A 16,240-nucleotide genomic window follows, 5' to 3' on the forward strand; every position below is an offset into this window, starting at 1 on the left:
TTGGCAGGACACAAACACACACCACGGACACCAGGACACGGGTCACTTGGTTTATTTACTGGGTGTGTGCTTTCAGTTGTTTTTTGTTTTGCTCTTTTCAGCGGAAGTGAACCCGGATATGATTCTTCTTCCCGCACCCCTTAAACATATGTGCCCCATTCCCTTGCGTTTGGCAATTCTAAGTTGTAAAGCTGTACGAAAATATTTTGTTTTATGATCAACAATTGAGGAAATTGGCACAAAATTGATCAGCAAACTAACGCATAGGATTTGGAATTATTGAAATGATTCGACTAAAAGATACTGTTTTCCTCCGACTCTTCTTGTAGTAGCTTTAAAGTTCATGGACTTTTCTTTTATATTTATCTATTTGCAATAACAAGTTAATTTGAACTAAAATAATAGTTAAGTAAGCAAGTGTCTCGAAAGATTAGGATTAGCATTGGCCATTGGGTAGTCAACAACGAATACCCGTCCCAATGGCCATAAAAGTCCCGAAAGTTCCACCACCTTGAACCATCACTTTGCCCACATTGTTGATCAGTTCACGTCCACGCATTCCATATCGAAGAGCCGAGAATCCTCCGAGTAGGGCTCCACTGGTCATACCCACACAGAATCCAATGAAGAAGCCAGTTTTCATCCTATCAAAACATGTGGGTCCTTGATGAGAGAACGAGCTGGTCGGCAATGGCATTGTGCTTCCCAAAAGTCCTGTCAACTTGGTTTACATTAGCTTATAAATTGGACTCAGAATCATGTGCGAATTACCTGCGTTTCTATCTGGGAAATAATACGACAACTGATGTGAGAGAATCGAAATATTTTTGGATTTATTACAGCAGCACGTGTTGACAAACTGAAATGTCAGAAAGTAAAAGGCTTCCAGACTACTAATTATCAGGTAAATTTACAAATCACAAACAACAACATGTTTACACGAGATCAACATGGGAAAAAATGCATTTTTAAAATCGGTTTCAATAGGTCAATAATAAGTGGCCTATTTGAAAAAAGAAAGTGCGAGCAAACCTATTGATGAACCAAAGAGCTGAACGAGCTCCAACTGTGTGACTGATGTGACTATTCGCAAGTACCCTGGAAAATTGATTTGTCATACTAAATGTGTCATTTCCTTGCATCAGTTTTATAAACTTGTTCATTGACTCAGATGATTAGTTGTTCCGTTAACTTTTTCAATTAGTTTTTAGTTGACGTTCCTAATCTGTATTGATGCTCTTGCTAATAGGAAAGGTTAAAGGTATTGTTGACAACAAAAAAAAGGACATTTCAATAAAACAGTAAGGACTAAATTATGTATCCTTTTTAATTTAAAGTTCTCCACTCTAGGTACACCTGTTAAAACCGATGTTAAATACGGCTGAAATTGTTCTCCAAGATAAAGATATTCTGGAACAGTGAACAAATGATCATTCAATGAGCGAGTCACTGAACAAGTGAGCTCAACTGATCAACTAAGTGAACAAGTAAACTTATCCCATCCTTATGAATGAATCAGTTTATCAAAATTGAGTGGTTTGCCCTAATACTACTCTAAACTATGCCACAATTCTGTAATTTATGATCATCAGCTGCGATCTTAACCATTCGATTTTCTTCGATTTTAACTACTCTCCCCTAAAGGGCTAAAGGAAAATCAGAAATTTGTCGATGATCGCTGTCCACCCATGTAAATCTGCCTTACTTTATGATTACACGGTATCTAAATACATACATATCATGCCAATCGAAATCGAAATACACACATTCATATGAGGGTTTTGTGTGTGTGTGCGTGTGTGTGTGTGGCAAAACGACAACAACGCGTAGTGCTAGCCCAACAAACTATTTCAAATAACCAATTAATATTGCATTATTACGTAACTTAAATGAACAATAAATAAATAAAATGCGACTTACAAAAAGAAAAAGAAGAAGAAAACCTAAAAACCAAACGAAGTCAATTCAAACGAAACTGAGCATGCGCCAATGCTTTTTGCCTATTCGCTTTTCGATTTCGATGATGACGATCGGACTGAATGATTTCGAAAGGGGCCCCCTCAATGCGTAGGGGAGGTGGATGGGCAGGTAGCTAGGTAGGTAGATAGCCAGGTATGTATGTAGGTAGTGGGCGTGGTTTGGCTTGGAGCTAGTGGCCAATATTCTTTGGCTATGGCTTGGGCATTACAATGTCAAAACTAAACATGTCAAGCGCGCGCCATAACCACTTGTGTCATCGCAAATGCTAACGGTTAATCAACGGTCAACCACGTAAATACAAGAGAGAGAGAGAGACAAATTTACATCTCAACCTTGGATCGACGAAAGAAACTGTCCACAGAGGTGTGTGGTGTCTGAAGTCAAGTCAAGTGGCTGGGTCTCTGGGGCTATCACGGGTGGCTATGCCATGGGCCCCCGTGTGCCAGCGCATATAAATCGATTAATAAGTTTCGTAAATGAAATGCCATTATCAATCAAAGGCGGACGATTGCGTTGTCCGATGACTATGCGCCTGCGCAACTTTAACTGAAACTCCAACTCCAACTTCAATTCCAGCTTCAGCTTCACTAGACACATCCACATAGAGAGCATCACAATTAAAATTAGCTTAATTTAATTAGCGTTTGCCCTGCCTTCGTTGCAATGAAAACTTGCATTGCTCCATCTATGTAGTGGTGGGCGGCTGTGGCTGACGTCCAATTAGTTAATCATCCTCTATTTAATTATAATCATAATCCTAATGGGTTATAAGTAAGCCATAAGCGTCCACATATTAAATTGGCTAGGCCAATGTCTGGTCGTTCGGTCTTTCGGTCATATGCATTCTGCGCATGTGCCACGGCCACCTGGAAATGGAGTCAAGGGCAGACGAATTGGACAAACGACAAGATTCCCTACCTGCAGGTAGCTGAAACAATCATTCACGAGTTGACTATCAAAGTTTTGTTTTTTATTTCCAGCCAAACACGTACATAAACACGCATTTTTCTTGTTATTTTCATTAAACTGCGAAAATGTTTTTGGCTTGACGATATTTATCGCTATTTTAAGCGTACAGGGCGTGGCCATTGAGTCGAATTAATGCCTCAATAGATCAATTAGTAATCAGAGACAAGAACAAAAACTCATACTCATTGGTAGTACCCAAAAATCATATTAGTTACTTATCAGAACAATCTTAATTGAATCTTAAGAAGTTAAATTCTCAACTCTTGTGGACCACTTCCAACATGAATGGTTACACCCAATCCGGATTAAATACACAATATTTTGAAAAAATCTAGTTATACTAGATACTAGATCCAGATATCTTCACTATAGGCTCCGAATCCACATCCAAATTGTAGAGTTTATTTAAAAGGCCGTGTCTGTAGACTGAGACTAAAGTGACAAATTTCCTTATCCTCTGAGTCAGTCCCTGATCCGTGATTTCATCATTATAAAGTTAAAAAAGTTAATCATTAACTGCCATGTTCAGCTAAAATTGGATGTATCAAAACTGCATATACCAATATCACCAGGACAATGCATTACCAAAATTGCCAAACGAATCTCTTAAAGGATGCAAAGACTCATTAATAGAGCCAAGAAATATACATAACTAAACCATCTGTCGTTCCAAATATGATAGAACAAATAATTGTCAATATTCAGGATGAAAAAAGTGTTTAATCAAATTTTTTGAAATTCGACCACATTTAAATAGTCTTCATTATTACAAACTACTTGGCCAGTTCTGTCATTTGACATTTAACACGTGCCAAATGTGATTAATTCGATTTACCTGGATAAAATGGTTAGCTTTTAACTGGAATGTCTACAATTTGTTTTGTATTAAAATGTAAGCGGATCCTTTTGAAGATGAACTTTTGCGGAGAGATTCGTCTTGATTGGAGTGGCAACAATAAGTTTGGGCTTAAATCGAAATGAGAATATTTGGATCATCCTCTTTGCAAAGGTTTTTGGAAGTACTCCATAGTTGTTAATGCTCAGAGATGGGCCCACCTTTTGTGCACTTACCCAAGATTCTGTTTATGAATACCATTGAAAAGATACTACCAAATCTCATTTGATTTTGCAACGATTTTAAGCCCCATCAAATGATACTCGCCTTAATTGAGTGAATGAATATTGCTGCATATTCGTTTACTCCCAGACAAAAACATTGTGACAATGCATAAACTTTCTATTTTCGAGATGGGATTGTATCTGGAATTCCTGCATTTTATGACCAAAAAGACAAAAAAACGAAGAAAAAACCGTAAAGCAGCAAAACAGCTTTTCGAAATGTCTGCTGATAGGTCAACTCTCAAATCACAGTATATAATGAGCGGGTTTTCAAATTAAAAAACCAAAATACTTATGATTAACAGATCTCACAATCTCACATTTATTTGGCGGTGTTAGGCATACACACACACAGCTATCGCAACTCATTACCAAAGGAACTGTGATTCTTTTGGCCATCAAAATGACACACACAACAAGCTTACTAAAAATGATTTCATTAAATATGCAGCAAAGGCAAGACCGGTGGCCAAAACCGAATGTAAACTATTCAAATTGGATTCGAGACCGCTGCTGGGCTGTACTCCAAGTAGTACTCACCTGTGCAATTGCACAATGGGCGTTGAAACCAAAAAGAAAATATCAAAGAAGTTAAATTCGGCTATGCCGAAGTTTATATACCCTTGCAGTCCTTGACAATAATAATTTCACATGTTCAAAATTTCTTTTCTGCAACTCAATTCATTAATATACAAACAAAACAATTTTACTCTTCATACTATGTACAATTTGTTCTTCTTCTTCCCTCATTCCCTAAGCAAAGCAACGCACGCATACACATACAGTTTATGTAGCGTTGCGTCTGTGTGTGTATGCATGTGCTCTGTTGATTTGATGATGACGTAGTAGGCAGCAAGCAGAGCTGCCGGCAGCGATTGAACCGATTTATATAGACTGTAACTTGTGTTCTATTTATCCGATCAGGGTCAAATTTTGGGATCTGAGATTTTATATCAAATTCTATTATATTGGTAAATTTCATGGGGATACTCCAATTTTTGCAAAAATTTTTGTTCCAGAGCTATATGATATAGTAGTCCGATCCCAAAGATTTTCATACTTTATCTCACCCGGGTAAAAAAAAGCTCCCAAAAAAAATTTCATCCCGATAGCTCTTAAGATGGCTGAGTAAAACGCGTACGCACCGACGGACAGACGGACAGACGGACAGACGGACATGGCTATATCGACTTAGCTTCTCATGCTGATCAAGAATATATATACTTTATGGGGTCGGAAACGTCTCCTTCTGTGCGTTACAAACATCTGACCAATTTTATAATACCCTCTGCAAGGGTATAAAAAAAGACAAAAACCAACCAAAGAAAGAAAGAAAAAAAACAAAACAATACATACAGCCACCTTTCAAATTGAAGGCTTAGTTAGCTAATGTGTGGTAATGATAATGATTAAGCTTGGCAAATAAACCAAATGCCAGATATGCACGAGCCCATGGCCCTCAGTCGTGGAAGAAGCGAAAGTGTGATGGTCAGTAAATGTGACCATGGCTTTCCAAATGGTTCACTCGTGTCACACGCCTGTGACCAAGTGACTACTTGTTCTATGCCCATTAAAATGGGTACTTATTCAAGCCGGGAGTAACAGCTAATAAAACTTTTAGTTTAGCCATCAAGTATTTAAGTCCAAACAAGTTCTAGAGCCCGCAGAAACGCGTGAAATTTGGCTAAATATCAAGCATATTTGATAATGAGAATCTCATATAGCCAACATGTATGTACATACATATGTGAATACATATATATATATATATTGATTTATGTATGTTTGTATGCCGGACACGCCCAACATGTAGACCAGCTGTTTGACTAACTGCCGGACAGCAAAAGGCAAACATCTAAAACCGAACAAGCTGGAAATAAAATTCACTCAGGCGTTACGATTTCGCAATTGCCAAACAAATACAAAGGCTAACACACTGAATTCCAGCTTAAGATCATGTCAACCCGTTGGATACCATTATTCCCACAACAGCATCCATTGCCAAACCAAGTAATGTGAGTAAAGAGGTTTGCTCAATTCTACAAACGTCTAAGCCACTCATTCATCCGTAACGCAACAAATTTTTGAATGACATGCTAGCCAATGGTTTTATGAGTCTGACCCTTTACCTAAATAGGTACACCAAAATATTCTGGAATCTAGAATCGTCATGCGTTATGCAGGTGCTTGATATTAATTGCATACTTTAAGGCATCAACTAAAAGTAGAAGTCCTAGATATACTTGGGTATTCCTTCCTTTAAATATGGTTAACCATTATACTGACCATAATCATATCCTAACATGATTCCACCAAGTCAATGTGGGATCTGTTTAGTTGGGTCATTAAAGATTTAACGTATACATTTTAGCATTTACCTGCGACAATCGCTACCTATTAGAGCCAATATGCCTTGAGCAATCGACTAATGAGATTTGCAGGGTGCACACAAAAATTTATGTATGGGAACATGGTAAGTTTTTAATGGAATTACGATTTCAGTTTTTTGATAATTAAAAGTGCGAGAATATAATTGAAAGTTTATTTAAAATACATACTAAACGAGGAGGCGCGGCCGTCTCACGAATTGCGCAATTGCTAGCAAAATTTATCCGAACAAACAGGCAGTGTGAATAGTTCAAGGTAAGCAAAGTTTATGTGAAGAGGGCCCCCTTATGAACACACACTTATCCAATATATATATATATGTAGGTATGCATATAAGTACTTATATTTATTTGTCTATGAGTATTCTCTGAACATCCGACTTAGTATTTGCCCAAGTAGTGTACCTTTAGGGTTAAATTTTGGTCAGGTTGTCTTTTTTTTGATTTTCCCCTTTGTTGAATATTTTGGGCATAAATTGGTCAATCCAATCAAGTGGATTGGATTAGGAAATATTTTGCGAGTCGCACTCACCCACTCACGAACACTTCCCTCAATAGGTGCCAACATCCATCGCACGTGTCAAAGATGAGAACGTTAATTAACCGAGAACGCTAACTATTAAAAAATGCCAATGCAATTTCCTGCAAATCAATGGCTCAATCTGTGAGCTAACAACAAAAGTGACGTCGTCACGTCCATCGATTAGTTTAGTTATAGTATAAACAAAATGCCATATAATAGTGAGAAAATTATAGACATCAGCAGAAGTTGTGTTCATGCGAAGGCGGGACCCTCATCCAAAGGTGGCACTTTTGAAAACCTAATCAATAAGCTAGGAATTCGTGTGAAGATAATGATTTCTATCATTTATTAACCCCCCTTTGCACATCTGATTCTGGCCCAATATTTTTAAATTCAACTAGAAACTAGAAACATTTCTAGTATAATGCTTTTGTTAACTAAGTAAGCTAGAATTTCTTCTTTTTGGTCGTTTACACTCATTTAGTTTACATGCTCACATTAATCAAAATAATCTGTTTGATAGGGCCAAAACTGTCTCACTTAAGGACATCACAATATCATATTATATTTTGTTTTTGGTACAACAAAAGAGAGTAATTAAATTTTGTGTCGAATCGCATATTCTTGCGCTTCTTGGTTTTTCCATAAGTTTGTCCTACATATTCTTTAGCTAAAATTAATCAACACTAATGAGAAAATTAAAGACTTATTTTTAATCAATTAACTTTCTTATCTATTCCTATACAAAGTCTGATTCTTCAGTCTGGTTTTAATCTTTGTTCAGTATGATCTACAATCTATTCAACTCAAAAAATGTTTGGTTCAAATTTCATTCAATTTCATGTTTAGACTAACACCTTTTTCTAATTAAGGCCAAACTTTAAATTTATACCAACTCTAGGTCAAGTTCTGTTAGTATCAGACTTTCCTAAATAACTCCAGAATGGCAATGGCCTTACCATATCTTTAATGCTAAAAGTATTTGGGAATGTATATATGATATTATCTTCATTTGAATTATTGATCTTAAGCCGACTAAGACGCAATTTTAGTTAATTTCACATGATCGAAATCTAGTCAAGAAGTTAAAGATTATATTTTCGACCTGTTAGTGCTTCGGGATCTATACTGTAGAAACTTATATGCATAATGCAATATTAATATTATATTTCTATTAACAATTACTAATTGTCAGAATAAAATAGGACTAAAATATAAATTATCAATAAAAGTTGTGAGTTTTCTTGTTGTAAATAGATCATCAGATAAAATAAAGTTTTCCCAACATTAATGTTTCTTCTAAAAGGATATTTTGCTTGAGCGTGTTTTAAGAATTTCATGTACATATGTAGGTATGTATATGTTTTTCACCTACAAAATGTGAAAGGCCTGAAAACATATTGAAGCAGATTTGAAACTTTATCGCACAGAGCATTTATTCTTAGTAATTAACCTTAGCTTAGTATTTTTTTGACGATTAAATCAGACTTGTATGGCTTTAGTATATTGCTGAGGACAACACGCTAATGATCAGCAGTAATTGCAATGCTGGAAATGCACTATCATGTGTGCTCATTGTTAAAATATGTTTTTTCTTAATTTTGTTTTTGTGTTTGTGGTAATTAGGCACTTGAAATACTGTAAGGTCAACACTTAGGCTCATTTTTCACCAGCTGAAGCATCCTCAAGGTAACTCTCTGCTAATAAGTTACTAATCTGTGTGCAAACTCGGCTATGGAGAATGGCCGACCTATATACTCGTTTATATAAGATGTACATATGTACATACATACATGGATCTTGCGAATCAGACAAAAGCGTTAATGCCAAAAAGTCAGCACAATCGGCCAATATCGAAAGCCAGACAAAGACAATGTCAAAAAAGTACTATATCTACTTAATAATAATACAGATGTATATAATATTTGTATGCTTCTTTGGGGGTTTTCATTATGAGCATACCCATACATAAATGTACATATGTATGTATGTAGTATGTATTGTATTATTGTGATGGTTGTTGTTGGTTTTTGACAACTCAATCAACGTCGTCGGACTATGCCGTCTTCGTCTCATTTTCAGCCGCATTTCAATGTCAAAATCTTCAAGTGAGAAGTTTTTGTTATTTCCTTTTGTTGACAGATTTATAGCAAGTTAAATGAACGCAGAATGTATAAACATATATACACACATACATACATATGTATATTAAGTGCGGTTACCGAAAAGGTATCTTTTGCACAATTACCTTTTTTTGTTTTCGTTCAACTAATTTGAGCATAAGCACTTACTTTATTTTATTTCAATTTTTTGTTTTCCTCTTCTGTTTTCATTTGCGCACTTATCAAGGCCTGTAAAAGGGTCAATGTCACGGACATGCTTTGACGGAAGTCATTCAACTGATTTAATAAATAACAAGTATGTATCTTTGCCATCTTCTTATATGCCCTTGCATTTGTAAAAAACTCTTAACTAAATTGATTAAAGTCTTACAGATCTGAAAGAAATGCTTTGTTACAGACCAATTATATTGACTTTAGCCTTATCTTGCCATAAATGCAAACTGATAATATGTACAATTGGTCTGAAGAATTGAAATTCAAATTAAACGAATTTCACCGAATTTAACCCTCTTCTACAAAAATTGAAAGACATTTGATCACCTACCAAATACTATGTATGTATAAAAGGTAAAAAAGGTAAAATTGGAAAGTTTGGGTCCCCTTTATGTAAAAGATATAGAGTCCATAGTTTTTATAAGTTATTACGATGCAAAATGAATATATGTATATGCATATTTCGATTAGGAGCATCATCATTGGAAGCATCATCACACGAGAGTCTAGTCCTTTGCATAAACAACAACAAATCTTTTAGTCGGTCTTATATCGAGTAATAAATATTCTATTTCAGGATCAAGTCGTTTTTTAAACCAGTAGGCAGTCATACCTTTACTTGTCTTTCTTTTGTTTTACAGTGTTAGTGTTCCGGCCCATTTCGAGTCTTTCTAACTTTTATAAAAACCAGCTTTTACTCTACCGTGTACTTAAATATGGCACGACAATTTGCTGTCTACCGTAGTCTATACACAAGAGTCAATAAATCTTGCCACCATTTTGTATTATTATTAGATCTCGAAGACGTTTAAAGCAAGAGCAGGACTTCGGTTTTACTTGGGCATACAAGGTATACCCAATTTTTATGTTATTCTTGCCTTGCCTAAAGCCGTCAAAGCCGAAAAACGTTCTATCTTATGACAATGGCTTAGAAAATACCGAAATTATAAATAAAAGCCGCTGTTCGTGACTGTGCCATTTGTATTGGAGCTAAATGATATAGTGGTCCGATCCCGCTGAATCCGAGATATACAATCTGTGCAGTATACATATACAATCCTACATGCGAATTCGGCTCCATAGCTCTTACTTGTCTAGCTGTCCAGGAAAAGTTTCCGACATAACTATTTGAACAGGACTCGTCGTGCTGATCAAGAACATATGTATATACTTTATATGGTCGGAGATGCTTCCTTCTAGCGATCAAAAAATATAATCCGATCTTAAAGAAGCTGTAGTACTTCAATCAGATTTCTATAAGACATGCTGGACTCAAACGGGATTCCTATGCAGAGAACTTGCATAAAATATATGAAGACAATAATTGACAAACAAATGAATGGATGCACGGAATGGTTTGACAATAAAAACATCTTTAAATAATACCTAAAAATTAAATAGATGAATCCAAAACATGCAGACTTTCTAAAAACAATCTGGACAAACGAACACAAAATCTAAATATCGAAATAGAAGAGACAAGAAAGAATTTTCAAATCCTTAAACATTAAATATGTATTAACTAAATTATCATAATGGAAATCGTAAAGCTCATTGCCTCTGTGCTTCCAATGATAGTAAGTGATTGTTTAAGTAAGTTAACGCTCTTGGATGCAATTACGAAACCGATCAGACCTATTCATTTCTATGCCAATATTTTACAGTAGTACTTTACGACGGAGCATTAGGTCAAATTGTTAACATGGCAATATGTAATGTCTATTTTTTGCTGAAGCTCAACTAATCGATTGCAAATTGCAAGTGTGAAAAGTAAAAATTAGCCGATTTGAAAGTGTTCGTTGGGTCGAATAAACAAACAAATAAATTCATAAACTGTACGACCGATGAAATAAAGGCAAGTTTTCTTTATTGTTAACATTTTATCCGGTCCTGAGTGCTGGTCCACCCTGCGTATGAGTAACGATTTAATAAGAAGGGAAGGAGAACATGTGACGACAATTGTATGAGCTATTAAACAGATCTGATTCCTAGGATATTTTATTAGTAAAAAAAATAAACAAAGGAAAATGGAAAATTCCGTTAATAAATGCAGCAAAAATGCAAAAAACTTCCTTAATTTAGTTAGCAATTTGTTTGCTGTAATTGAGTTGAGTGTTTTTTAATGGCAATTTACATGTTTATAATTTAGTTGAAATGTGCAAATCATGTCATAGGTTAGCTAATTAAACTACCTTCCGCTCTCTCTCTCTCTCTCTCTGTTTCGCTGCCTCTCTCTTTGTGCTCTTTGTGTGTCTTTACCTAAGTTATAAGTTAGCCTGCTGACTGACTAATACACTGACTTAACTGACCGATCTGACATACACACAACATTTGAGGCAAAAACAAATCATTTATGGAAGATTTTGTAATGATCAATTTGTTGTTTTAGCCGATGTTGTTGTTGGTGTTGTCGTCGCTGTTGCTTGTTCGCGCTTTGTTTGTGTTTAGCGCGCTAATTACGGCTATTAACAGGCAATATCTGTGGCCAACATACAATACATACACACAGACACACATATAAATACATATGTATCTTTCACTGTCTGAACATTTTGTGTTTCTTTACGATTTTGTGAAATAGTGAATAAAGTGGGCCAACCAGAGCAATGAAGTTCAATCAGTTCCGAGTAGCAATCGAAATTTAATTATGCATACTTAGTTGCAATTCCCTCATTATGCTTATTGATTAACTGATAATACGAAAGGAAATGAACGCTCTACACACAGACACTAACACTAACACACCTTTTAAAGTTTAAACAATTGCCAACATCGTCTGTCAACTGATCTGTCTGCTCCTAGTCTGGTCTATATGTATGCATCACACGTCCAAAACTCTGTTAATTATTTTGATTAGTCACAAAAAAAAAAAAAAAAATAAATAAATAAAACCTCATCTGTCTGACAAATGAAATGATATATATTTACATATCGTAGCGAGGCTTTTTCCATAATTAGTCAACAAGTAATACGAGGGCTAGTCATGGACTTTTTTTACTCACAGTTGTTGGGGTGGGAAATTTTCTTCCCACAAACCGAGATTCGCTACATCAAAATGATGAGCTAAATCCGCCACAGTAAACAGATTCAAAACCATAAAATATGGGAAAAGACTAAACCAATTTTATTTATGGACTTACTTTATTACGAAGAGGTTCTTAGTCTAGTCTAATTAAAAATTAAAAGATTGATTCGAATCAGCAGAAATGGAATATCGGTAAATATTATGATATCGACGTTTTACAGACGTCGACGAATCCTTCTTAAAATTGTTAAACTAAAATATTGAAACGGCAGAAACAAGTTTAAAGAAAACATATTTAAAGAAAACATATTTAAAATGTCTATAATGCGAAATAAAACATAAACATTATTTTTTGAATTTTAGTAATAATAATCGCTTCAACATCAAATATCATTTACAATTAAATCAAAAGTTTATTAAACTTTCAATTAACAACGAGATATTTGATTTATATGTACTTATCTGCGAAGAAATCGAAAATAATGCTAATATTGGCAGTGGCGTAGTAACGGGGGGGGGTTTTGGGGATAAAACCCCCCCCCCGAAAATTGGTTCATTTCTTATAAAATTGATTCAGCCAATTCAATATCTTTGATCCTAAAACATGTTAACCCCCCCAAAAATTTTCTGGCTACGCCACTGAATATTGACACAAGTTTTTGAAATTGATTCGCACAGAGGGACAGACCGATCTGGATATATCGATTCGGCTTCTCATGCTAATCCAAAATATATATCCTTTTACAAACACCTGACTAATTTTAAAAGGATTTTACTGTAAAATATTACATATATTATCAACAGAAGGTTTGCTAAATAACTTAAAGTTTTAAAGTTGAGATTCTCAATTTCGGAATGCTCAAAACTCTTGAAATGACCCTCGTCTGTGTGCTTGATTTCACAACAGTTTCAGTGCAAAGTTCAAATTGCCAAAAACAAATATGACGTTTCAATTCTAAAGTAATTATTCATTTATTTCCACCCATTCGGTCACGGTGTCTGAACAATCTCCAGCGATTTCCCCTGAAATTGCTACAGTTTGAGAGCCATTGTGCAGCCACTGAGTTGGCTATCATTCTGCAGAGTTGTTTGTTTGGAGTGTTGTGTGTTATGCTTATCAATTAGCAAGCTCCATCCCCAAGCCCATTTCCAACTTTGGCCATTTGACGATGATGGTGATGATGAGGAAACATAGCACTAGCAGATCCTGTTCTGTGTACACTTTTGGTATTATTTATAGAGAGTGAGCCATAACCAGCCGCGTGTAAGTCATACCCACGCGAAACAGTCAGTCCGTCAGTCAGTCAGCGGAGTGACAAAGTGCTAAACATTTATATGTTTGGGTAATTTTGTTCCAAGACCGCAGCTACCATCGATCGGGAGGCGGGCCTTAGATCTTCGAGTGCGATCACTGGGAAGCGGGCATGTGAGAATCGGTCTGTGTAATTCACTTGAAATGTATTCTACGTGCGCAGCATTCCCAAGAGTCCGACCAGCCAAAGGCACTCAGAATATAAGCATATGGAATTTTTGTAAGCAAATTTCTCAGGTGATAATCGAAAAATCCCCAGACAAAGGAATCGAGTTGAGTAGGAATGACTGAGGCGAGAACTTGATTTGATATTGAGCATCAATCAAAGTGACTGCACTTATGAAGGTCCTAGCATCTAGTAGCCAATCAAGTCCATCCAATTATCGTCACTTAATGGCCCTACACGGAAGTGGGGAATGGAACGTGGAACTTTTATAATAAATATCTTGAAAGTTGTTCCAAAAGCCGTTTAGCAGAGAGGAAAAGAAGCAACAACAAAAACCCACATCCCGGAATAGGCAAAACAACGAGACACTGCACAATGGAATCAGGGGAAGTCCATGCAGCACAACCTGACAGGTTTCGGGGGGTGGGGGTAAGCATTCAAAATGTTGTCAGATGCTCGTCAATGCCAAGTCCAAGGTCGTGTCTGGCCAAGACGAGTTTAATGGAATATTTTTCCTACTTGTGTTGATTCTGTTGCATCTTGTTATGCATCAGGTGGATGCACTGTACCCACATTAACACTAATTTGACAACTATGTGGTGTGGGCGGGAAGTGGACGCAGCAGGGTAAACAGAAGTCAACTAGCCAAGATTTGTTACCTTACCTGGCTTACGATTTTGCAAGAACCACAACAACAACAAAAAAACTCGGAAAACTCGAATCCGAGGCGAATGTGAAATGTCCAAGAATTGGCAACTTGGTAAATTGTGAAATTTCAAAAACTTTAATGTAAACAAATGAAAAAAAAAATACAGCTACAAGCAGAAACTTAAATCGTAGACTATAGATAAGACAAATAGACTGATCCCTTAATTAATTAATTAAATTTTAATTTAGTTTTGTTTAGCTTAGTATGTGTGATTGCTTTGTGCGTGGTATTTTTGTATTATATGATCTGGCAACGCCAGCAATTGAAATTTTGGCAAACCCCCTGTAAAATAAAGAAAAAAACGAAACACACATGTAAAATAAACGGTGCGTTGGAGGGTGGTGGGGATAGCGGGGGAAGCAAAACTTACCAACTCTAACTACGTACTCAGTAACACACACACACACACGAGGAAAATGTTGGCAAATCACCGCGCAGAAACCGCACTCAGAAATTGCGCGATCTGGCTTCGAACTATTTCACAAATTTGTAATTGTTGCCAAAGAACTTTGTTAAAATAACTATTTTCGCAAGTGCACACACACTGCACATACCAATACAGACTCACGTTCACCGCACACACAAGCACACACACACACGCGCGAATTCGTAGACACCGTTTCGTGGCGAATGCAAGAAGGAGAAGCAAAAAGGAGAGAAGGAGAACCTCAGCGACCGCGCAACTTCAACTTCTGAATGAAAACTGAGCTTGTCGAAAATTGTGCAGCCGATTAAAGCCAAAATCCGGGCTTTGGACGCAACCGCGAAACGGCGCTGCGCAGCAGCAGAACTTGGACCGAAGCAGCTAAATGTTATGGCTGGAGTGTGGGGCGTAAAGGGGTTTCTTGTGGCTTGGGGACTTAAGTGGGGAGAGGGTGGGTGAGGGGTGTTAATAATTGCAAATGCAACGACAAAATAAATCCAGCTGCCGGCCAAAGGTGAGTGCGAGAGAAAGAGGGCGTAAAGTGCATAATGCATATGTATGTATGCATATGGAAAACAAATATTCTAATTGCCCCAGTCCGAACTGAGCTGGTGCCTCCCTGCTGCTCCTGTTTGTTAGACTCCCTCCCTCATCCACTGACTAAAGTTCATGTGAATGGACATCGGTTTCTCCCATTGAGTGGTTTTAAGAGATCATCTACATACAGATGGCGAGAGAAATTGTATGCATTAGCTGGGAATCGCCTCAAGTCATTAGCCGCCTCACGTTATAATTATTCCACCCAAACTATTAACTAATGCACTAACAATTAGTCAAGGCGACTGGAATGTATAATTCTAAAGGCAATTTCAAATTGGGTATTAAAAAATTTAACTACATTTTAGATCCAGTTATTCAGATCTGCGGCTACCTTAGTCTATACTCAATACTATGTCTATTCCTATGGATCAGACGACTATATAGTAGAAATTTGTACCCTCTAGTCATGTTAAAAGTCGCCATATAGATAAGTAGTAGATATAATCTTGATCAAACTGCTTGGCGTTCCCTTCCGTCTTCTAAATTCTTACAACTCAATAACCAAATCCGCCACTAGGTGCGCTAGTGTGCTGATGAAAGCGTTTAGGGCGTTCGTCAGAGTTCAGGTTCGACGGGGATGCCCCGTTTAAGGAATGTTTACAATATTTACATGTTTAAAACTAAAATAAAAGATAGAAAAATAAATACCAAACTTACTCTAATACTGGCAATCGACATGTAAAGTTTTCT

The 16,240-nt window shown here is 36.5% G+C and overlaps 2 protein-coding genes across 4 annotated transcripts in view; both read right to left on the reverse strand.

Annotated features, from left to right (window-relative positions):
• The window catches only part of LOC137582640 (very long chain fatty acid elongase AAEL008004), a 34,924-nt gene extending 19,692 nt beyond the window's left edge, over nt 1-15,232 (reverse strand). The window contains exon 1 of one of the 3 annotated variants that reach the window (XM_068297260.1): nt 14,897-15,232. The gene's annotated coding sequence lies outside the window, so the exon portion shown is untranslated. The remainder of the gene's footprint in view (nt 1-14,896) is intronic. The other 2 variants (XM_068297259.1, XM_068297255.1) reach the window with 2 other exon arrangements.
• LOC137582643 (reactive oxygen species modulator 1-like) lies at nt 321-14,528 on the reverse strand. The gene is made up of 3 exons (XM_068297262.1): nt 14,482-14,528; nt 772-859; nt 321-714 (listed from the first exon to the last, which is right to left on the reverse strand). The coding sequence occupies exon 3, from the start codon at nt 695-697 to the stop codon at nt 458-460; it is 240 nt and encodes a 79-aa protein (XP_068153363.1). The 5' UTR covers nt 698-714; nt 772-859; nt 14,482-14,528; the 3' UTR covers nt 321-457.
• Nucleotides 15,233-16,240: the final 1,008 nt, after the last annotated feature.

The sequence above is a fragment of the Drosophila tropicalis genome, unplaced genomic scaffold (assembly GCF_018151085.1).
Source record: "Drosophila tropicalis isolate 14030-0801.00 unplaced genomic scaffold, ASM1815108v1 contig_859, whole genome shotgun sequence".
NCBI lineage: Eukaryota > Metazoa > Arthropoda > Insecta > Diptera > Drosophilidae > Drosophila > Drosophila tropicalis.